This window comes from Aythya ferina, assembly GCF_964211825.1.
Source record: "Aythya ferina genome assembly, chromosome: 12".
NCBI lineage: Eukaryota > Metazoa > Chordata > Aves > Anseriformes > Anatidae > Aythya > Aythya ferina.
In genome coordinates, this window is record NC_140308.1 from 21,495,638 (window position 1) to 21,518,902 (window position 23,265).

General features: G+C 40.5%; 3 protein-coding genes across 15 annotated transcripts in view; 2 read left to right on the top strand and 1 right to left on the bottom strand.

Moving 5' to 3' along the window:
• ANKRD27 (ankyrin repeat domain 27) overlaps positions 1 to 7,858 on the bottom strand; it is a 60,725-nt gene extending 52,867 nt beyond the window's left edge. For 10 of the 13 annotated variants that reach the window (XR_014697098.1, XR_014697099.1, XR_014697100.1 and 7 more), the window contains exon 1: positions 7,548 to 7,858. The gene's annotated coding sequence lies outside the window, so the exon portion shown is untranslated. Of the gene's footprint in view, positions 1 to 1,356; positions 1,621 to 4,851; positions 5,119 to 5,505; positions 6,625 to 7,547 lie in introns of those variants that run through there. The other 3 variants (XM_084533097.1, XM_084533095.1, XM_084533096.1) reach the window with 3 other exon arrangements.
• RGS9BP (regulator of G protein signaling 9 binding protein) lies at positions 7,858 to 11,917 on the top strand. Its single transcript, XM_084533102.1, has one exon. It carries the CDS (start codon positions 7,996 to 7,998, stop codon positions 8,707 to 8,709), a length of 714 nt encoding a protein of 237 aa, XP_084389228.1. The 5' UTR covers positions 7,858 to 7,995; the 3' UTR covers positions 8,710 to 11,917.
• Positions 11,918 to 17,953: 6,036 nt separating this feature from the next.
• Positions 17,954 to 22,373, top strand: NUDT19 (nudix hydrolase 19). The gene is made up of 3 exons (XM_084533245.1): positions 17,954 to 18,711; positions 20,193 to 20,400; positions 21,054 to 22,373. The coding sequence occupies exons 1-3, from the start codon at positions 18,013 to 18,015 to the stop codon at positions 21,278 to 21,280; spliced, it is 1,134 nt and encodes a 377-aa protein (XP_084389371.1). The 5' UTR covers positions 17,954 to 18,012; the 3' UTR covers positions 21,281 to 22,373.
• Positions 22,374 to 23,265: the final 892 nt, after the last annotated feature.

Genomic DNA, 23,265 nt, shown 5'->3' on the forward strand with positions numbered 1-23,265 from the left:
CTGATGCACAGTCTGTTAACTGATCTACATACAGTCTGAAGGTTCCTTATAATTAGGCACAAAGAGAACTCAACACAAACGCGATCAGATAAGCCTGCATGCAATTTCCACTGTGAAGTTATCAGCAGTTACAGCCTGGATAACCACACTATGAACCACTGAAGTCTGGCAGTGGCTGATAACTGCCTCAAGCAAAGTTTTCCTGTGAAGTTCTAAACAAAATAGTTCATCCACTTTCAAAAAATAATAACATTAAGAGCTTCTGTGGAAGAATATTAAGTTAGCAGTCCCAAAACCATTTTGGAACACAGCTTTGAAGTTTACTTAGAGGATGGGAGAGAAAAGGATTATCCTTTGACACCTTCAGAAGACTAGCTAAGTTCAGCAAGTAAAAGACATCCAGCCCTGTAAAAGTACAACTTCACACAAGGTCTGTCCTATTGCAGCGCATGGGTCAACAGTATTATCTCTAGCAATTCCACAGCTGATTGCTGTAAACACTTCCATCAGGCAGCTGCAAGGCAAGTTCCTAGACCAGCGGTGTGGGAAGGAAGAAAGGCGATGCAGCACAGCAGCAGGTCTGCTGCAGGAACACAGACATCTCAGCACTGATACTCCACAGGTGTGTGATAAGACAGACTTCACTAAGCAGTACTCATCAGCTATGGAAAACATTTCTCTGAACAACAGGCTAGGCAACAGGCCATAAATGACTACAGCTTGGAGTCCAAACATGAATCAGCATCAACTTCTTACAAACAAGTTGAACACTGCAAAGGGCTGTATGAACACATGCACAGCCCACAAAATAGTCTACTGTGACAAGACTTACTTCAGAATCCTGTGCTCTTTTTTGGGTGCTACACTTCAAGGGAGATGGAACTGACTGAAGAATCTTAAGCAAGAAAGGCAAGATGCCTTGGAAGCAGGATCTGAGACATGTTCCTTATGGTGAAGAAACTGCATGAAATAGGTTAAAAAGAAAATCCCCAGGTGCATCAAGGTCTCAGTAAAGAACATTTTTTTTTTTCCCCATATCTGCAGATAAGAGTTTTTTCTTAACATATCTGAAGAAACAGGCCTTAGCTGTTTCTTCAGTCTCTTTACTTAGCTCTAAGTAAAGAGACTCAGATTACAGATCAGGAACACCTTTCAAAAGAAGGTGAACATGTTTTAGAAAGCTTTGCTAAGCAATCAAGTCTCTGATATGGTAAATCTTTAAGAACCTGTTAGACAAACCTCTACTAAAGGTGATATGGATATAGTGAGGCTAGGAGGCTGGATTACATGCTCTCTCAAGCTTTCTAACTCAAGCTTTTATTAACATAGTTAGCCCACTAACACATCTTCACCTACCTTTACTGGTGAATTCATGTTCAGTATCTGGTCAAGTGGTAGATGAGACTGCCAAGACCTTCTACACAGGGAAAAAGACGATTTGGATGCCATGCACTGGGCAGCAGAGGAGATGATGGAAGAGCACGTTGACACAAAAAAGCAACTGAGTATCAGACTGCAGAAGCAAAACTGTGCAAGTGCTTCCAATCGCAGTAGCTATAATGCCAGTTTTTCAGCTTAATGGATCTTTAAGTCCAAGGAGTTCTTCCCATAGCAGAAAAGGGGAAAGATGAACACTTTCTATAAACTTCCCTTATCTAGAAACCTGTACCTCATTATCAAAAAACAGCAAGAAGCTTTGTCTAAGAAGAAATTAAGATCACCATTTAACACCTTGACAAAACAGGTGGAAGAGATGTATTGAGGGGTGGAGAAACTCCCAGAGACAAGCCTGCTCTTATGAAACTAATTATTTGATTCACAAAGCTCTTAAGTCATCACCTGCACCTGAAAAAAAAAGAGACTAGAGTCTTCAACTTAAGAGACTTACAGACCTGAAGAACTGTTTCAGTTCACAGATCACCACAGTAATTTTGAAACAGTCTTCAGTTCTAGTTCATGAGTTACCACATATAAGCAGTTTTAAAACACTTAGTGGTAGGTATTTCTTCTACTACACAACTGTTGAACAATTGTGTTGAATCATGCTTGAGACCTCCAAAAAGAAGTCAAGTCACAAGAAACTGCATTGAAACATTCAATTCTGGCATTTTAGCTACTGTAATGCAACTAAGATGCCACCAGCATGCTATAACCTCAATAAAGGAGCTTAACTCTTAGTTCATCCAAGCGTTTATCACTCAGCTTGAGCAGAGGCAGACTTTGAAGACTCAACTACTAGCTTAACATGTGAAGCTGCACACAGCAGCAAGTAAGTACCAGTAAACAAACAAGTACTGATTTGAGAATCACTTCTGAATATCCCTCTCTTAGTGCTTCATCTGCTCATTGCTACATTAGTGGATGGCTATATTATACGATTATAGTGTGGGTATGCAAAAGGAAAGAAAGTGCTCATTAGCTTGAACAGTTGCTATCTTCACCTGGACCTCCTCTTCACCTATCCACAGCATTCCTGATGGAGAGGCAGAAATGGGGATGTATAAGCTGTATACAATATAAATAATTACAGTAAAGTCAAGTCCTTTATGCTACACTTCAATAGATTAAGTCCACAGAATCAGAAGAATACATTAGATTCCCCAAATTTTGACTCAGGCATTTTTGAGATTAAGTCAAATTTCTTTCCACCTCAAAAGTTAAGTGCATATGAAAATACCAGCTAATGCATTGCAGTAATTCTAGAAATGCATTAGAACACTCCATTGAGAATTTGTTGGCAGAACACAACATCCAACTTCAATCTAATTTCACTGAAGTGGCAGGTGATAGACTTATTCCTCTAGTTGCACCTTGGACAGCTTTAGATTTACTAACATTAAGAGGGCAGAAAAAAGCACAAAACCATGTATACGTTATCAGAACTGTTTAATGCTTAAGTGAAAGTCCATTAAAAATTGTCAGAAGCCATACACACTAAGTTTCTTAAATTCTATCATGCTAAGCTGTAAAGCAATACATAAGTACTAATCTCAGAATGTTTACATGGAATCACTTAAATGCGAGGCTTCATTCCTGTAAACACAGAAAAAAAAATAAAATTGCTAGAAGAATAAAAGCTAGCTGATCACAGAATCTAATGGGCATTATGTTACTCTCTCAAAAAAAAAAAAAAAGCATAACCTTAGAACAGCCAAATCCTTTATAGGTTAAGAATAGACTGATAATTCTAATGACATATATGTTGATTTTGTTTATTTGTTTGTTGTTGTTTTTAACTTTAGCTATTCTTTGTGCTATACACCATGGAATCCAAGCATGTCACTTTTTCCCAAAAGACTGGAAACAAAGTCTTACAACCTTTGGTACTGAAAACAACGAGCAAGACTTAACTACAAAAGTTTATTTTCTCACTGATGATTTTTCCTTCAGAGATGCTCAAGTCAGGTACATTTACAGACCAATCAGTCTTCAGATCCTTCTAAGAAGCATTTTGAAATAGATAGTCATTAACGTAGATACCACTGCATTTACTTGACAGCTACATCACATCTACACCCTACAAGTTATATATCACTATTTACTCAGTTCTTAAGTTCTTCTGAATATCCTGCTATACCATTAAGGACCTAAAACACACTACAGAGAAAATACTTTTAACATAACCAAGGATTCTGTATAGAAACACTTCAGATTCGGTGTTGAACAGCACAAGGCTTTGTTTGGCTCGTTCATTTCACTACCAGGGCCAGTTAGGGAGGAAAAAAACAACTTCTATTCCTTTACATTCAGCTGCAGCTTATAGAGATTTCTGTGAAAGTGAGATAAGTCAGAACACTACCTCTGAATTATCAGGCTATAGAGCAGTGAATTTGCATCAGTCAGCTCAAAGCTTCCTAAAAAACAGGGAAAAACTAAGTTTAGTTATGCCAGACTGAGTGTGACAGTGATGCAACAGATTCTGGGAAGGAGGGGACAATGTTATTACAGGAAGATGCTCCTTTCTCTCAGCATCTCTCCTGCAGTCACATTTTTCTTCAAGTGGAAGGTAAAACATCTCCAGTTCCCAGCACCAGCTCTTTATTATTTTTTTTTGTCTCTGCCCCACCCCTCCCCACGCAGACACCACTTCCCTTTTTAGGGTCTAGCAGCTCTGTCTCTCCTACCACTTCTGCTACCACTGCCCCCACACTCTCACACAGGACTCCCACAACCCTACAGCATCTGTCAGCAGCAGGGCAACACCACGCAAGCAGGTTTTTTTCAGTTCTTCATGCTGCTTTTCATTATGAATCCCCCTCCTGTAACCTAAAACAGAGCTCATTCTTAAAAAAGTTCACCCTTTCAATTTTAACAGTGTATTTGCACTATAGCTTGATGTGGAAACCTTATTTGCCTCAGACTTGAGGCCAAAGAACACATGGGCTTGACTCTTAAATCACCTATTTCTTTCCTCCAAGGAACCTGTTTTATGAGCAGCTCATCCTTTACCAGGCGAGCTTTTAACTAGCCACCTACCCTGATTTTGGAGATCATCTTGCTCAGTGTTAGTCAAGTGTTAAGGAACAAGCTGCATTCTCCACAACAGAATAGTCCAGATTCTCAATACTTCATTCTAGCAGGTTTAAAAATATACTAGAATAGCTACAAGTCCACCACCCATATCCCTTCTCTGGCTTATCATTACTAAAGCTGCATTTAAGTCTCAAATAGGAAAGCCTGAGCTATTCAAAAACAAGCTGTGGAAAAAGAATGCAGAAAATGCTGACCAGTGAGCCACAAACATTAAAAAGGAACACATATACAGGAAAAAAAAAATAACAGAAGGTACAAAGTTCCCAAAACATTATCAAATATGGATGCTTCCTCCAAGTATTAGTGAACTGTATTTACCTCATCAGGCTTGCAGAGGTTGCAGCTTGCACACACATTTATTTGGGGGTCACCTGGATGGACCGCACAAACACAGGCTGAGATGAAATATGAGGATAAGCAGTATTTTACTTAGGCCAGTTATTTTGATCCTTTAGTTCCTGAGGCAAGACAGTGGTAGAATTCCCCAGCCTGTGTACTTGCACCTGAACACTGAACATACAGGGATGTGAGGCACAGAAGTTTATGCTGTTTCTTGACTGCAGAATTATAGACCACCACTGTTGACAGCATATCATATACAGTTCAAATTTAATGAATTTAATCCATTTTCTGCACTTCTCAATAGGAAAACCAAGTTGCTGCAGGCCAGCTATAGTCTTACCTTATCACTGCTAGAAGCTTAGGTGGAAAAAAAAAAAAAAAGACCACTACTAGACACTTTACTGGCAAAATGCTTAAAAGGAAACTAGTCAAAGGAAAGCTGCAGTGTTATGAGACACAACCAGATTCATTTTCACTGTATCCAATTCTTCTTTCCTTATCTCACAATGGCTTTCACTTTCAACTTTCTCATACCAGAGCACAACTGAATTCAGTTTGTGAGCTTATTCCAAAAGCAACACCATCAGACAAAGTTTACGAGCCATTTAAACAAAACAGACTTGTATTTACCTAAAATACTGCTTCAGCCTATTACAGTGACGATATAGGATTAAAGAAGTAGTAGTGTTCAAGATGCACCACTGAAGACTTTGCAAATATTTAAGAGCACTGGAGTAGGAAGAATATGGTCGTCATTGTCTGCTGCAAGGAAGCCTTTCCATAGAGCCAGCAAATACATTTCTGTTCCTACTCATTATGCTGCTCCTAATAGTTTTTCCAGGACAACACTTTAGCTAGTCAGCACATTGTATCAAAGTAGTAGCAAGATCTAGATTTTCTTAACATCATGCCTGACAAACTACAACTTGAGTTTTAGGAGTTTCCACAATCTACCTGAACTGGATAAATGCATACAGCTGGACTTAATTTAGAACTAATCTCAAGAACAGCCTCTTTCTTCCCACCTAATGCTTCAATACATCTTTAGGAGTATTATCTGACACAGATTAAAGCCCAAAGGTACCAGCAATTCTAAGTAGTCACAAGTGGCTGAAATAATATCCCCTTTCCTTCTCAGATACTTTCAGAGAAACTGAGCTCCAAGATCCTTGTGTGCTACAATGAATAGCAGCTTCAGTGAAGTGTAGCAGACTTTGAACATGGCTACCACGCCCACACACAAATGCATTCTTTGGTTGGGATTAAATTTAACGCAAGTCACACAGGACTCCAGATTCAAAATCAGAGCTAATCCTTCTTCCACCTGACAATAATTAAGCCATTACAAGACCTCACTTACAAGGTCAAAATTATCTTGTATTTCTTCATTCCAGCAAGGAGCCGGACATTATTGGCTCATCACTTCTTGACTATCAACACACAAATTGGCAGAGAGCTGCTCAGCACACTCTGTAGTAACTTGGCAGCCTACCATGGAAGTTAAAAGGTAACTTCTTCCACAAGTGGTAAACCTGCAGCAGAAGCTACCTGACTTGTAACTAGGTCCAAAAGTAATGCAGAACAAAAAGTTAATGGAGCAAGTAACTGATTTCCAGAACTACTGAGATCCAGAAGAGAGCGTAGTCTAGACAGACTCTCCAAACCAGGCTCAGCACCTTAAAGCTGGTTTGCCTGGAGCCTGCTCCTCACAGCTAAGTATCTTGCCTACAGCACGCACAACACCAGCATGACATGGGAGTGGGTCACATTCCCCCTTCTTATGGAAATAAGTTCTCACATCTTTTAAGTTACTATCACATCAGAAAACCATTCTGTTAGCCACAAACACCAAGGCACATGTAGTAGCACACGTTATGACAAGAAAGTTCTCCAGAAGTCTGCTTTGGCAAAAGCACATCACAGATAATAAAGACAACATAATTTCATCTGCTCTGCAGTGCTCAACATCGGTTTTATTTGTTGTTCTAGAAGGCTCAGATGTACGATAAACACACAAGAGCTCACTGCTCTTTGCAGTAACAATTTCAACATATGTGCAAGGGCAGTCTGTGAAATATCATTTTCACTGGTAAGAAACTTCAGGGTTTTCTACCCCTTCTGACATATGGTTATTTGACTCCAGCTATCCACAGCCATTCTGCACTGCATACTCACATTTCTTATCGGCCTTCTCAAAAAAAAAAAAAAAAAAAAAAAACAGAAGAGGCGAGAACAACGCAAACTCTTTTCCTCAAGCACCTGCGACACTCGTGCATACCCAAAGCACACACCACGAAGCAAGGCAGGAAGCGGGGAGCGCACATAGCACACAACCACTGCCCGCACTGACGTTAACCCCACTTCAGCAGCGCCCCGTGAGCCTGGGGACGGCGGGATAACCGTGGTCACCCACTGGGGCCCTGGGGCACGGGTACAGCGCTCCGCCACCGCCTTTCCCTCCTGAGGGAGGAGACTCCGGCCCTGGAGCAGGCCGCGGCGGACGCCGCCGCGCCCCCCGGCCGCAGGGCGACTCGCAGGCCGCTCCTGGAGCGGCAGTGCCGGGGGTGCTGCGGGCACGGAGCGCGGCGCCGCCTCGCCAACAGCCCAGACTCGGAGCGCCGCCGCCGGCCGCCCCCCTCCCCCGGCCGCTGCGCGCCTCAGCCGAGCCCTACCGGGATCCAGGGCGGGCCGGGCTCGGCGCGGCGACGCCGCACGAAGCCAACGGCTGGGCGGCGGGGAGCGAACGAGGAAGCAGGCGGGCGGCCTCGGAGTCGGAGCCTGCGGAGGCGGAGTCTGTGAGGGCTTATAGGGCCGGGCCCAGCAGGCCGCGGGCGTTCCCTGCGCGGCGCCATGTGACGGGACAGCTGCCGGTCGTCCTCCGGAGCTTTGGCTTTTCCCTTTAGAGGCGGGATGAGGCGGCCTGGTCCCACTGCACGCCGGCGGTAGCGGGCAGGAAGCGATGCTGCCCGCTTCCCCGGCTCCCGGAGGGGCCTGAGGAGCCGTAAGGGGATCCGGAGGAGGGCGCGAGGGAGCCGCCCCTCGCCATGCCTGGTAGTGCCGGGCTCCGGCAGCTGCCCGGTCCCGGTCCCGGTCCCGGCAGCGGGTGAGGGCGGCGGAGCCATGGTGAAGGAGGAGTGCAAGGCGTTGTTGGATGCGCTCAGTAAGGTGACCGCCTGCTACCGGCACATGGTGCTGACCATCGGCGGCACCTCGGACTCGCAGAACCTGCGCGAAGAGCTCAAGAAAACCCGGCAAAAAGCCCAGGAGCTGGCGGTGGCCAACAGGAACAAGCTGACCGCGGTCCTGAAGGACAAAAGTGTGAGTAAGGAGGACAAAGCCGAGTTCGAGAGGCTATGGGTGATTTTCTCCACGTGCCTAGAGATCCTGGAGATCGACATGAGGAGGGCCCTGGAGCTGGGCCACGAGTTCCCGCTGAACGTCCCCAAAAAGCACCTGATACAAACGGGCATGAGCGGGGGAACCTCTGGCGTGGCCGCTAGGGCGATGAGCATCCAGAACATGAAATATGAGGCTGAGCACAATATAGATGTGGTGGATTTGAAAGACCTAGAAAACGAAATCAATCAGGTAGGAGAAATGATGTACGAGATGGAAATGAAGGTCAGCGTCCCTCAGTGGACAGTAGAGGCTAAGCAAGACCCTGGGGCTGAACTCAAATCCACCATCAGCGTGGGCGCATCTTCTATTGGCATGATCTCTGTGGAGGAAAATAAATCCTTCTGTGATATCAGCAAAATTCTAGCTGGGATTATTTTCTCCGCTGTCCTCATTATTGCCATTGTCCTGGCAGTGTGCGTGGTAAAGCTCTCTTAGGCTGGTGCAGGCTCTGACAAGCAGCCCCCATGGCTGCCTGTGAAGCACTTCATGCCTCACATCTTCTCAAAACGGGTCACCCGGGTGAGCTGAGAATTGAAACCTAACACTTGAAAAAATAAAGCAAAACTTTTGCCTCTCAAAATCCAAAAATGCACAGTTTCTTTCTGCGTGCTTTTTGAAGAAAACAGATCTAAATCAGCCTGCAAATAGGACGTGTTCGTTTGCTGGACTTGTAACAGTTAACTATGAAGTATCAGGGTATTATCACTACTGGCTATAACAGGGATTTGTCTGCTATTAATAGATCACTAGTCTCAGAAGCATGTACTTTTTGTTCCCGAATAGGCTCTGCTGTTTGCTGCTGCTCACTGTTTACAGTATTTGGGAGTAACACAAATTTGGAGGCTAACAAAGTGAATAGAATGCACTGAGATTTTTTTCATCAAATACGCAAGATATTATTTCAGTGGACAAAAGGGGAAGGATGAAAACCCCAATAAATGAATGTAAGTGTCTATTCTGGATAAGTTAATGATTAGGGAAAGAGGAGGCGAGGAGGAGGACTGAGAAAACAAAACAAGCAATGTTCAGAAAATACTGATGGGAGATTTAGACTGCATTGTACAGAACCCAGTTACGTGGGTTGGCACAGCGCACACTAATGACTAGTGGCTTTCCACATCCAGAGAGAAAAAAGGGAGAGTTGCATGTTCAGAAAAATACCAGCAAGCCTCATGGTTCTATTCCATGTTTATCATGATTTTATCTTCCCCTGCAGAAAGTCTAATTCCTGCCACTGTTTCAGATTCTTTCTGTAGAATGAAACTGTCTGAACATCACAGTTAACTATGAGGACAGGAGCAGTGAATCCACCCACAACAGATGCAATAATTTTTGAAAGGAGTCTGGCAAACAAAAATGATGTAGAGCTAAAGCAGACCTTTCTAATCATCCCAAAAGAGATTCTCTCTTACATTGACGGGCAGGGATTTTTCCCTTTGTATGTACAGTCACATTTCCACAAAACCTTTGAGTTCTTTGCAAAAATACAGACAAAGCTAAAACAAGAAGTCTTGGTTTCACATTTCATTCATGTCTGATTAATCATGTGGGAAAGAGGAAGTCTGTAGGACTGGACCCATAATTGGTCCCATTTAATGCACTACAGGTTTGGGGGATAAATGCAAGAGCAGCAGAAAACTTTTCCAATGCTTACCTAAAAATTGTCAGTGATGAAATGTAGAACTGGGGGGATACTAACTTTGCAGAGAAGCTCTATTATTGTCTTGAAAAAAGACCCATGTGTTGTGTTCCTTTATTATGTAACCTAAGGAGATTTGTTCTGTTCATCTAAATACACGCTATCAATTCCAAACTCCACAGGCAAATAAAGGACCCGAAGACGTGGGGGCTTTAATAGGTAATTACACTGCCGCGCTGATTATTATGGGCACATTATCAAAAAGTAACAATCAGATGTGTCTGATGATGTTACTAGACAATAATCTGTAGGTTTGTTAAATAAAGTTATGTTGTCAACACTTGCGAACAGCTGATCTTTTTGAGTTGAGAACTAACCAATATTAAAAACTGCACCAGTTAAGTTTTTAGAACTTAAGAGAACTGGATTTGTGGAGAAAAGGCAAGTAACAAATTTGAATCTAGTCACTTGCAGGTGAGGAAAAAGAATGTGAAATAGAGGCCTGATTTAAAGGCTAACAACTATCATTTCTGTGAAGGATAATGTGAGTTTTGCACATTGATCCAGTCTAAACCTTCTTCTCATGGAAATCCACGGTTTTGTAAAACTCCACAATTTTTTCTTACGTATTTAATTCATTCCATAGGATGTGTCTTGTAAATAGCTAACTTAGGTTCTTAGAGATCCCCAGCAGCACTCTTACCAGGCAAGTCTGTTTCTATCAGTGCTACTGCTTTAGTCTGTCTAGACATAGACTAGATGTAAAAGCTGTGCGTTGATTTAAATGTCAAGATCTCCTTCACAATAATATTGAGTAAACATGTTTATGGAAAATAGAGCAAAAGCTGCAGGAGAATGTACAAATTTTGACTGCCACCACTAGTCACTAAGGATTCATGGACATTTTCACTCTTTGCACTCTCCTGTTACTTAGTTTACATGCAGGTGGATCAGAAGTTGGACTTTATTCTGCACTTCTTGAAAAGTTCATATTCCTTTTGAAATCAGATCATTTAACAACATTTCTGAAAATCCAAGTAATGCAAGTCTAGTTTCTGGTGGATAAGTAAATGGTAATATCTACAGCATTGATTATCTTGTATTTTGGTATCCTAAAGTGGGTATACTGTTTAAAAATGGCTATTTTTGTAGAGCTGTTTTTAAGACTAGGTAATATAATCTTCAAAAGCAAGACTCAGTGAGTTCAGAAGTTGTAAATTTTCAGTCCATGGTGTTTTGGGGTGGGGAGGATCTTGAGTAATACAGGACCCAAAGACTTCATATAAGTAGCCTATAATTATGCAAGTTGTACTTCATTTGAGTATGCACACGACTAATATTTAAAGGAACCTTGGAAAAATATTGTATTTTCAAATCTTAAGACAAAGCTGACTGTGGATTTATTCATCATGAATTTGTTCCTAAAAATCTGTATTATCTCATATTTCAGCTATGTGAAATTAAAAGATGAAGTAGAATTGTAACAGAGGATTGGCACCATCTAAGTGGATAGTATTCCTGCTATTAATTTACTAATAATAAAAAAATGCACTTGATACACACTTGATACAAGTGTACATTCAATGTGACAGGGTTCAGGCACTAGAGCACAAAAAATCAAAATAATATGAAGCCACTACTGCTCAAATAATATGAAGCCACTACTGCTCAAAGATATTTATGTTTCTTTTAAACTAAGAAGTAAAGAAATGTGCTAGATTCACAGCCTTAGATTTTTCCCCACGGGAATGCAACTGGAAGGAGACTAGAAATGCTGTTTTTGTACGTGAACAATGTGAAGTCAAACTTCAAAATACTCTATATTTAGCATGATGAGAATACAGATACTCTGGTGCTGAACAGTGAACGAGAACGATACTGTGTTTTCACTACAAAAGAAGATGCTGGTTGCTTAATTTGAATCTTACTCCGATTCTTTTGTCCTTATTTATAGGATACATATGTTAACTTTGCTATATACTGAAATCTTATTGCTGACATGAATTACTTTGTGTTTTGTTTTGTTTTGTTTTGTTTTTTGCCTGTGCATGGGTGGTATTTTCTACACTTTGAATAAAACTTGTTACTGTCACCATTTAACTTAAAATAAAGTACATTCTTGTAGCTTATTTGTCAGCTTGCAGCAGTAATTAAAACCAAACAAAAACTGAAATATTGACACACCTTTTCAATTCATTCTTCTAAAGAAAAAGTTCCAATTTCAACCAAAGGAATCAAACTAATGCACAAAGTCCTCACGCTAAAGTTTTCTTTAAATAAACATGCCCTTTTCACACACCTGCAGATGAATATATTAATATATCTTAATTTATACTGCAGGGAAATTGGACATTTGAAAGCCAAAAAATCTCTGTCTTAAGAAACAGCTACAACAACATTCAGGATAATAGGCATGATGTTGCCTTCGGCACTGCTTGCTCAGTATTGTTGATTAAAAGCAAGGACACATTGGCTTTGGAAACTGAAAACTAGAGAACATACTAGGCTAGACTAACAGAGGCTCTTGTATTAGGATCCAAACTCTATCCTCGTTCATCCAGCAAAGTTTGCATTTGCTTTAACAGAAGATATACACAGTTGAAGGAGTGATATACACAATTGAAGGAAAGTGAAATTTGGTCCTGTGGTATTGATAGCAACAAAGATAACAGTTGTATCAAACTATCTGAACTGAGTCTGTTAAATGCAGCAGTGTGTGATTTTATTCCAGGACTCCCAGTCTCTCAATGTAAAAAAAATTGCACACAGTTTTTTAATTTGCTAGCAAAGTGAACACAACCAAAAGTAAAGTGACAGTCTTCAATGGAATGTAAATTTAAACTTAACAGCTTTATGAATGTAAAATAAAATTAGTTTCAAAATTCTTCGCATAAAGCATTATTTTTTTAATGTGAATGTAGTTATTTAAAAACTGAGTAAACTGGTTGATGTCATTAGCTTTTGGATTCAAAATGAAATACATGCTTATTGTTTGCAGTCTGAAAGGATTGATTACGGGCTTTCCTTTTCATCTTATATAAGGTTTCTGTTGTTTATGTATAGTTTCCAGAAATACATTAAGTGCTAATGGAACTCCTAGTAAACATATTTACCCTTCACAGATTTTCATTATGTAAAAAGTCATTCTGAAAGACCAATGGATTATAGATCTCTAAGCACTCTCTCTCAATGCGATTATGTAAGTCTTTTAATGCAGGAAAGGCTCTGGACAAAATAGTAGTCCACACGTGAGCAGCATTTGCTATGGTAAGCATACAGTAAAAGTGGGATTAGAAAAGAGTGTTTTTCTCATATAAAATTATCCATATGTGTTGAGGGAGGGACAAGCTAATGAAAAGAGATGGATATATGCAAATAGTATCTTCATCTTATGTTATCGAAGTATGCTTTTTGTTAAATAGAACATAACTGTATCAAAATATTAAGCTATAGCTTCTCTATAAGAAGGTAATGTTAAATCTAGTGAGACCAAGAAAATGTAGTATCTCTAACTGGAACTGGCTACCTGTTCTCTGATTAACTCAGTACAGAGTAGGAGTAAAAATATTTTGATTACAGTATTTTGACTCCTTTTGATACAAGTTGATATCAGTTCCAGTCCAAAGACAGCCCCTTTTCTCTCTGTTTCACACTATTGGGATAAAGTGGTCACAGAAGGCTGGATTCTGCCATCCATTCTGGCAGCTAGCTGTTGCAGTATTGTGATGCAGTTGGAAATGCAACTTAATCATCTATCACTGATTAAACCTTTAAGAAGGTGAAAAGTCATGCAGCATTTAACCAGTGTGAAGTCTCCTCTGCAATCTCCTATATACAGCCATGGACAAACATTGCATGCTGGAGGCTGTGTGACTAGAAGCCATGTAGGTAAATATAAATAAAATTATGGCATTTCTGAAATTCTGTGAACTGCAGAGGCTAGTTAGCAAAAGCAATTGTGTTGTTCTGTTCTAGTAATTCTATAAGAAAATCTGCTGTGGTTTTCCTAAGCAGTAGCAATGTGCTTCCTGAGCCTCTACAGTGCTGTTTGGTTTTTTTTTGTTTGTTTGTTTGTGTTTGTTTGGTTTTGATTGAATAGTGTGTTTTCTTTTATTTATACTATTATTACATAACATTGTTTATCAGATACTACTAATAACGTCTCCACCAAATTATACAAACAAATCCTCTAAAACCTAGTTCTAATTCAAGTGCACTGTAAGGGAAGTCACAATCATAGAATAAATACATGAGCTGTGCCTTTCACCTCCTTGGAACTTATTTTGGTAAATTTTTCAAGACATGTTAAAAAATTCAATGAAGTATATGATCAGGCAAGTCTGTCTCTTGCACGCAAACGTTCAAAGAATATGTACAGTAAAACTCATTGATGTGTCACCATGAAGGAATTACACAGCCTAAAACATGACTTTGAAAATCATGTTGTTGTTGTTGTTTTGCTTTTAATAAGAATAGTACATGACATCATACAGTCATATAATTGTCTTAAGAAAAAATAATTATTTAAGAATTCAAATGCAATTCCTTTGTACAATCTTGAAGAAGCTATATATGTATATATATATACAGCATAATCCTTGGGGGTGGAAAGAGTGAGAAAGATGGAAATGAAAAAAGACAAAAGAAAATATTTAACTATTTATACCATATAAAGTGACTGAGTACCTGACACACCAAACATGATACTCTTTTCACAACTTAATCCAATACACTAACTGGATATGTAACTTTATATATAAATACATGTTGCAGGGAGCATGGCCGAAAGCACGACAGACACCAGTAGAGTCAGATCATGCTCCATTTTCTTGCCCGAATTTTGTGTCGCATTGCGATTACTTCCCGCTTTTCCAAAAAGCGCTGTAATAAATCTAGGGCTACTTCGTCCTCCATTTTCCTGTTGTTCCTGCTCTATGGCAATATCCTGCACTATGACAATATCAAAAGGAAAGCATGCCTTACCCTGTAATCAGCCTGCAGCCTTTGCCCTGTAGCCCACGCAGATGGCGAACTGTTTAGTTCAGGTCTTCGGAGACGACACACCAACCATTGTAGTAGTGTTCGGTCGCTCTTGACCCCCCAGTCGCCGTGTTCTGGTGCCCCTCTGCTTCAGCCACCCTTTGACAGGTCCCTGTTTGGGCGCCACTTTTTGGTTCGCGGCTGAAGGAACAATGCAGCCAACTCAATATGAGTGATAAAGCATAGTTCAACTTTATTGCCCAAATAGCCTAACTTTTATAGTGAACTTAACAGGGGCGGATAGTGTTTCACACAAGATAATTGGTCAAAAGCACTCAGACAAACAACTACAAGAAAACAACCCCACCTGCAAGAAAACAACCCCCTTGTGATTAGCAGTCATGTAGACCTTGTCCTTGAAGCCAGCTACTGGTAACAATATTTTTCTGAATTCCTCAATTGGGTGATGTGGGAACACTGTCATGGGAACTTCTCATAGTTGCCCTGGTAGCTTGGTTTGCTCAGCTACAGCAAGCCATGGGATTTTTGCTGTTTCAAAAAATCCCTCAACAAATACACACTGGAATTCTAGGTCTTAGAAGGAGTGGTCTGAATGATTACTTATATGTGCCATCACTACTCATCTGAAATTACATGTGCAAAGACTACTCATGTAATTAAAGGCTGCAGAATTAGAACCATAATTTCAGTTTCACGAGAAATGTAATCCATTAAGCATCTGTAGGAAGTAAAACATTTGCAATTGTTAATACTATCTTTACCCTAGTTTTCTGATCTGTTTTGCTTTGTTGGTATTTTTTTTGTCTGAAGGTAGCTATAAACCTTATAATGGTGCTATAACTACAAGCCTGCATCTTCTATATTGGATATTTATTCATGTTTTGGACAATACTTGGAAAAGCATACAACAAATTCTTTATTTTTTTATATTATTTTGTGAGTCCACCTATTCAATCTGTTACATGAGCTTAAACAATCTAAAAGTCTCCTGTATTCCCTGCCTACATACTACCCATAATGCAGGAAAGCCCAGCTGAACACAGAATGCTCCTGTGCTGGAATGGTTTTACTCCAGCAGTGGCATAAACTAGTATCCTCATGTTAGGACTGGCATTCCTGATAACAGAGTATTTTTCTAAGTACAGTTGAGATGAGCTCAGCATTTCAGCAGAATATGTTGAAGAAAGAAGTCATCCAAGTTGGAGATGAAAAGAAACATGCCTTATAGATAACCTTAAATCTAGTTTGGCTTTAGGACTTTTTCCATACTCCTTTGAGCTTTCTCCAGCAAGTTAAATATAGCTCTGAGAGAGGAGATGGATGCACATTCACAGCACTTCAGTTTTGCCTTTCTTAGTAGAAAGGGGACAAAACATCCCTTTGCACCATAGGCTTTTGTTCAAGGAGTTTCTGAGTGTCAGTTGGTTCATCCTCAGAACCTCCTGCCACCCCCAGTCCTGATAACTGTGTCAATTAAAGACTCATATGCTCATATACTTCTGGAACTTTGCTTGAGATGGTTTCATCTTTGTCATGAAAGAACACTGAGCTACTTCTTCTAAGACAGTACTGAAAGGAAGATTAAAAATTGCCATCAATAGTGTGAATATGCTTACCCTTAGGCAAGGGATGTCACCCTGCTTAGGGGGAAGAGGTACCTTACACACCCCAGGACTGTCTGGAAAAATGCAGTAACTGGAGTGGAGAATAATCCATTTGTCTTAAGCCACACTTGCACTTGGCTGTGTGGTCCCAGAGGACTGCTCCAGATGCTGACGACAGACATAAATAATGCTATAACCACACAACTATTTTTCTGCTGCAATCCTTGTATTTTATATGTTTGAGGGTGCAAACAGCAGTGTATATGCCATCCACAAACTACATTTACCCCTCCATACAAGAATGCCTATGAAAGTTGATCTGTCAAATTTTTTGCTGTATAGCAGTGAAGCTGGAGGAATTGTCCAGGATATTGCTGCTTGACATACATGTATGAGCACTGGCGAGACTTTAGACTTCTCTGGGCTTAAAAAACAATAACAATAATAAAATATATATCCTGTATAGAAACTAAACAACATAATCACTATTCTCTAGTATCAGATTTTCCTAGATGTTGTGAAATACTCTTCCAGAAGTATTATACATCACATTTTTGCCATAGCAAGACAGATTTGTGTATGTGCAGGTATTACAGCTGATTTTAAAGTGATGCTGTTTGTTATTGTTACACAACTATTTTCTACTTAAAATGCCTTTATGTGGTAATTACCTGACATAATGGACCTTAAATCTTTTTGATCAGCAGTCAAGCTCATCGGACATTAAATCTTGGAAAACCTCAGTAGTTTATTAATATTTCACCATTAAAGCAGCTTTTAGACAAAGCACATTCCTAACAAGATGCATATTTAACTCAATAAAATAGACTACAAGTACAGAATACAAGCAAATGAAAGGCAGACTCCATGATTTTGGGTTCAAAATGCCTTACAATAGGAAATAGGAGCAGCAGTGGACCTCACACTTCCATTGTTTAAGGTTGTAATCACCAATGAGCAACACTGCTTAAGCATGAAAAAAGAGGCCACAATTACAAAATGGTTTTTGCATGTACGTTTATGAGGAATGAAAGGGGAGACAGAGGTCGAACTTGAATGTTGTCTGGCTGTATCACAGATGGTGTTCTGCCTCAGTTTTAGTATAATCAGCTGATTATACTAAATCAGCAGAGTCAACAGTTTCTTGTCACACTCGGTGCTACGAAGTGGAATAGTGGAATAACTGTGAACTGCAAAGTGCCCCAACCCCTACTTTCCCAAATAAATTGCCAGCGGCCGCCGTCAGCCGCATACCTGAAGCTCGTCCACGTTACCCTCAGCCTGTGCCCTGTGCCACCGCCCGGCGAACCCTCAGCTTGTGCCCTGTGACACGACCCCGCGGGTTAGGACCCGGGGCGTTGCTGCTGCCGCCCGCCCTGCCCTCAGCCCGTCCCCGTCCTCTCGCCGCGCTTTGCAGCGGCTCCTCCAGGCGCCCAGGCGGCGCCTCAGCGCCCGAGCCGCCGCCGCCGCCTCCCACTCGCCGCCGGCCCCGCGATGAACCCGCGGCTGCGGCACTGGCGGGAGGCGGCTACGCTGCTGCTGGCGGCGGGCATGGGTGCGCGGCCGGGGCGCTCCGCGCTCGGTCCCTGCGACTACGAGGTGCTGCTGCTGCAGCGGAGCTTCCGCAGCGGCTTCGCGCCCGGCGCACACGTCTTCCCGGGCGGCCTGGTGGAGGCGGCGGACTTCTCGGCGGCCTGGCTGGGGCTGCTGCCCGCCTCGCCGCTCTGCGGGCTGGGCTCCGTGAAGCCGCCGCCTGCGGGCAGCGGCCGGGCGCCGATCTTCGCCACGGACCGGCGGCAGCTGGGCTCGCCGCTGCCCGGGGAAGTCGCCTTCCGTATCTGCGCCATCCGGGAAACTTTCGAAGAGGCGGGGATCCTGCTGCTGGCACCCGGGAGCGGGCCGGGGGAGAGCGGCGGGGCCGGGCCGCTGCCCGCGGAGAGCCTGCTGTCGGCCGCCGAGCTGGGCGAGTGGCGGCGCCGGGTGCGGGAGGATGCGGGCTGCTTCCTGCAGCTCTGCCGGCACCTGGGCTGCGTGCCCAACATCTGGGCTCTGCACGAGTGGAGCAACTGGCTCACCCCGGTCGGCAGGGCCGGCCCCGGCGGCCGCCGCTACGACACGGCCTTCTACCTGTGCTGCCTGGGCGAGCGGCCACCCCACGCCTCCGAGGACGAGCGGGAGGTGACTGCCTGCCTGGTGAGAGCGCTGTGCCACCTTCCCGGGTCGCTGCGGCGGCAGGGGTACCCTTGGGGCGCAGGCCAGCCGCTGTGCTCGCTTGCAGTACAGGCAGGGCAGGTGAAGAGGTGATCAGATGGTGAAAAGGACTAGCTCCCACCCTTCCCTCCCCCTCCTGACAGGGATCCCTTAAGGCGTGAGGAAAATAAGTGTTTCCCTCTTCTGACAGTCCTTTACCGCTTGCAATCCTACTTCCATTAGTAACTTCGGTTGCCCCCTTTAATCAAAAATGCTGACAGACGAGGATTAATTTCTTGAGGGCCATTTCACATGAATTTCCTTTACATCAAACTGTCTTGTTTGTTTGTTTTTTAAAGTGTTTCATATCAGAACATTTACACCTTGAATTACAGATTTTTTGAAAACAGATGACATCTAAATCACTTCCTACGCAGTCATTTGTGCAATACCAACAGAGTGCTGACACCATACAGTTAACACTCAGTAGGCCTAGAGAGATCCGAGTGGTATGTGCTGTGTTTCAGGGCTACAAAAGCTCCTAATTTTGTCTTTTGTAGAGTTAGTTGGAATACTATAACTAACATACAAACTTGTTAAGATAAGCTGTATTATTAAAACTGGTTTCGGAGCTATATTACTTCTGACTTTTTTATTTTTTTAATGGAGTAAAAGAGTAAAGACTGCTCATGAAGTAAAAGACAGCTCAGAGTCAGGTACATTTGGGTATTCACATTTTTAAAAAAATCTAAAAAGTATGAAGGTAAGTTAAAAGAAAAACCTGAAACTTCCATAAAGCTTTACCTAATGTTTTTGGTATTACTAATGTTTCTATGTTTATGTTTCTATCAGATCTTGCTATATAAATTTGAAAGCACCTGAGATCTTATCTTTGAGAGAGTTCATGGTATAATTTTTTGTTAATAATGGCAGAAATGTACTGCAACTGTTTTTGCACATATTTAAATTATCAGAGTCATCACATGAAATGAAATGAAGATTAATAGTTTATAAACCCCATGTTTATTAAGCAGGAACAGCTGAGTATCCGTGCTCTAAAAACAATGTGCACTGGAAGTACTGGTAATTTTAATTAGTCCTTGAAGAAGCCATAGCAAACTTTGTTGATTGAATTCACATTGAGCTTAGGGTTTTCTGCTGATTTCAGTAGACTTTTAGTCAAGTCCCTGAAACCAGACTTGTAGTCTCCAAATTTTGCATGCCTACATTTAATATTAAATGTTATTTATTCTTATAGGAAAAACTTTTACAAACTGCTTTTATTGTGTTTTGTAAAAACTTTTTGAATCTCTTCATGGTTATGTTCTGGTATAGTTTATGCATGACTCTTACTGTGTTCAGATAACTTAGACTGTTTCACGCTCTTTTTCTGTAAAGACTTCCTTGCAAACAGCTTTTAAAGTTGCTGATAATTGCCATCTGCTTACGGAACTAATATTTCAATGCTTACTTTGCTCTTACAGTGGTCATCACCTCCAGAAGCCATTGAACTCTTTAAATCTCGAGAAATATCACTTGCTCCCCCTCAGTTCTATGAATTGTGTAGGCTGTGCAACTTCTCTTCACTTCATGAATTACACAAGTTCAGCTCTGATCGAGCTCTAGAGGGATGTGAATGTTGGATGCCTATAATGTTAACTGCTTCAGATGGCTTAATTCAGCTATTACCAGGTAAGAAAACAAATAAGAGTTCTTTTAAGTACATAAAAACTTTGGAATTGATACATACTCAAGCCACGTGACAAACTAGTCTGTAAAGGTAAGGAAAAACTCTATTAGAAGTCAAGTTACTGCATTCTTGTCCTACATTTTTTTCTTCCTCTGATACAGTTGGTAACAGCTACCATCAGAGACAAGCTACTGGACCACCTGGGCAGCACAGTTTTTTCTGTTCTTGCTCATAATTTCTTTGTTTCATATGGTTGATATTAATATGTTGATTTATGAATAAATTCTGGCATTTCTCCTTCTGTAGCCTGCCTTTGTACATTCAGAAAAATCTTTGTCTTGTTCTCCATCTATTATACAATCTTATATATATATAAATTCCCTCCTGACAAGACATCATTTTAGTATTAGCAAGAGCACTGAATGTGTGCCCTGTGTGTTTGACAGACACTTTAGAAATTTGTGGCTGTATCTTTAAATACTAAAATGTTTGGAGGCAATTTACTTTCATATTGTCAAAATCTATTCCCACTGAGTTTCATGTCTTAATAAATATTTTAAAAACTGATAGTGTCACTCAATCAAAGGCTGAAAAATAAGGTAGGCATTGTATATATAAAAGCTGGTTTTATCTTTTTTTTTGTTTTTGTTAACAGGAGATGAGTTATACCCAGAAGATCCAGATTATACAGGGGAAATGAACACAGTCATGTCAACAGATAAGACGGTTGAAGATTTCATGAAAGAGGGTAGTACGTTTCACAGGATAGTAATAAAAAACATAAACAGTCTTGCTCTCTATGTTAACATTCAAGCAAAATATAAACATATGAATCCGTTGATGATAAACACCGATTGTTCAGACTACAATAGTAGATTATAACATTTTTGGTTTTAAGATAGAATATATTTAACTACATACATATTCACTGTGTTTCTCATCCTTATTAACGGTTGCCAAGTAGTTAGGACAAGAGACTTAAATATACCATTGCCCTGCCACAGCATTTCATATGGTTGTGGGTTTGAGATTTATGTGTACTTCAATCTTTGAGTCTTTGAAACTTCAAAGTTGTGTCAGGTATGGTGTAAAGAAGCTACAGAAAAATTAACACAACTATCAACTTAATTAACTGAATAAACTTTAAAGTGATTTGACAGTGATTATACCGAACAATTAGCATCTTATTCTACTTACATAGTAATAATGGAATATGCTGTAATGCCATTCTGTTGGGTCACACAGGTCTTTTTCTCACTGAAAATTAAAGTACATCTTATGTTTAGAACAAGTATGTTTTGAGTTCAAAAATTCTTTTACCATGCTTCCTAAAGTTACCTGTTTGGCAACTGTAATCTGTGTCTAGAAATGAATGAAATTCATTCAGTTTCTGTTAACATATTCCAGTCTACCTTATTTTAATTGAAAACCAATGTGTATGTGTATATATAGATGTCAGCTAACATTCACTTATTACAAGGAATATTTATATTTGATAAAGCTAAATTGTTTCTATTAATGGTAATTTATTAAAAACTTCACAGTTTTCAAAGGTAGTTGTGATATTTTTATTCATGACATTTTTTTACCTTCAAGTTGATAGGAATTTAAAAAGAAAAAATTGTTCAGCTCCAAAAAGATGCCACCAACTTCAGAAAAATAAAATACTGCCTTGGAAATGCCTAATTCCACAATTCAGTATTCCACATTTTGCTTCTTAAATTTTTTACCTAACGTATCTGTGATATTTAAAGACTTAAGAGGAAGGACTGCTACTTTTTTTTTTTGGTCTTTTTATTTTGTGGCTGGTGCAATAAGTGGAATATATGGAGCTGTGATGTGGTATCTTCTTTATCTGGAAGAATAAGAAGGAATTATGACTTAAAATTATCCAATAAAGCTGTTCTGAAAGCTATGTTCCAACTTTTGTTGTGTAATTTAATTCAAATAAAATCATCTGTAATATTTTCACTAAGTTGAATTGGTTTGTAGCATTCATTTCTGTTAGAAAAATATGTACCTATTTATTCTCTTCTTTCTGAACGTGCTCAGATGGTTCTTGGTTGCAGACCCTTGCTGAAACTTCTATACATCTGCTATGTATGGGTTCTATGATGTAGTGTATTATGCTTAATATCTCCTTCACAATACTCTGGCTGATTCTTCTGAACATGAAGACAAGAAAATTAGAAAAACGGAAAGTGGAAGAAGCAAATAAAGTATCCTGTATACTATCTTATATGATTTTTAGCTTTTGGACATTAACACTGGCCACTGTAGTACTATGAATATAAGAGGGAGAAGCATGCCTAGGATCATAGTTGCTGGAGAGCTATCTTGATCATTATTTATTGGTCTGTACCTTGTGGTTCTAACAGGTTTTTGTTGTTTTTGTTTTGCTTTGTTTTGCAGCAGAAGGTGGCTACTAAGAAAATATTTTGTGGAAATAAATGATTCAGCAACTTAAATATAGGTTGGATTCTTAAATAAGTGTTCTACAAACCAGCATGTTCCAATATTTATTCCTATACTAGCCCTATATAATTCAAGTTCTGCTGTGTGTCAGAAGCAGTTACTTCAATATTAAATCTATCTTCTAGGTCAATACTCTGCCTCTCCATCTTCAGATAGGCTGCTGTCACTTTTTTTTTGTCACTAATAAAAGCAGAATGGTCCAGCAGGGGGAGCTTAAAGGCCGAAAAAGAGCTTGAAGGATTTATAAAAAAAAAGGCAACTAAAAGATGCTCTTTTACCTAGAAAATGAAGCTAATCATCAAATAGAAGCATTTATGTTTTAGAATGCACATACTGTAAATATCTTGTATTATTAACTTTAAAATATTGATCATTAAAGCTGTAGTTTCAAA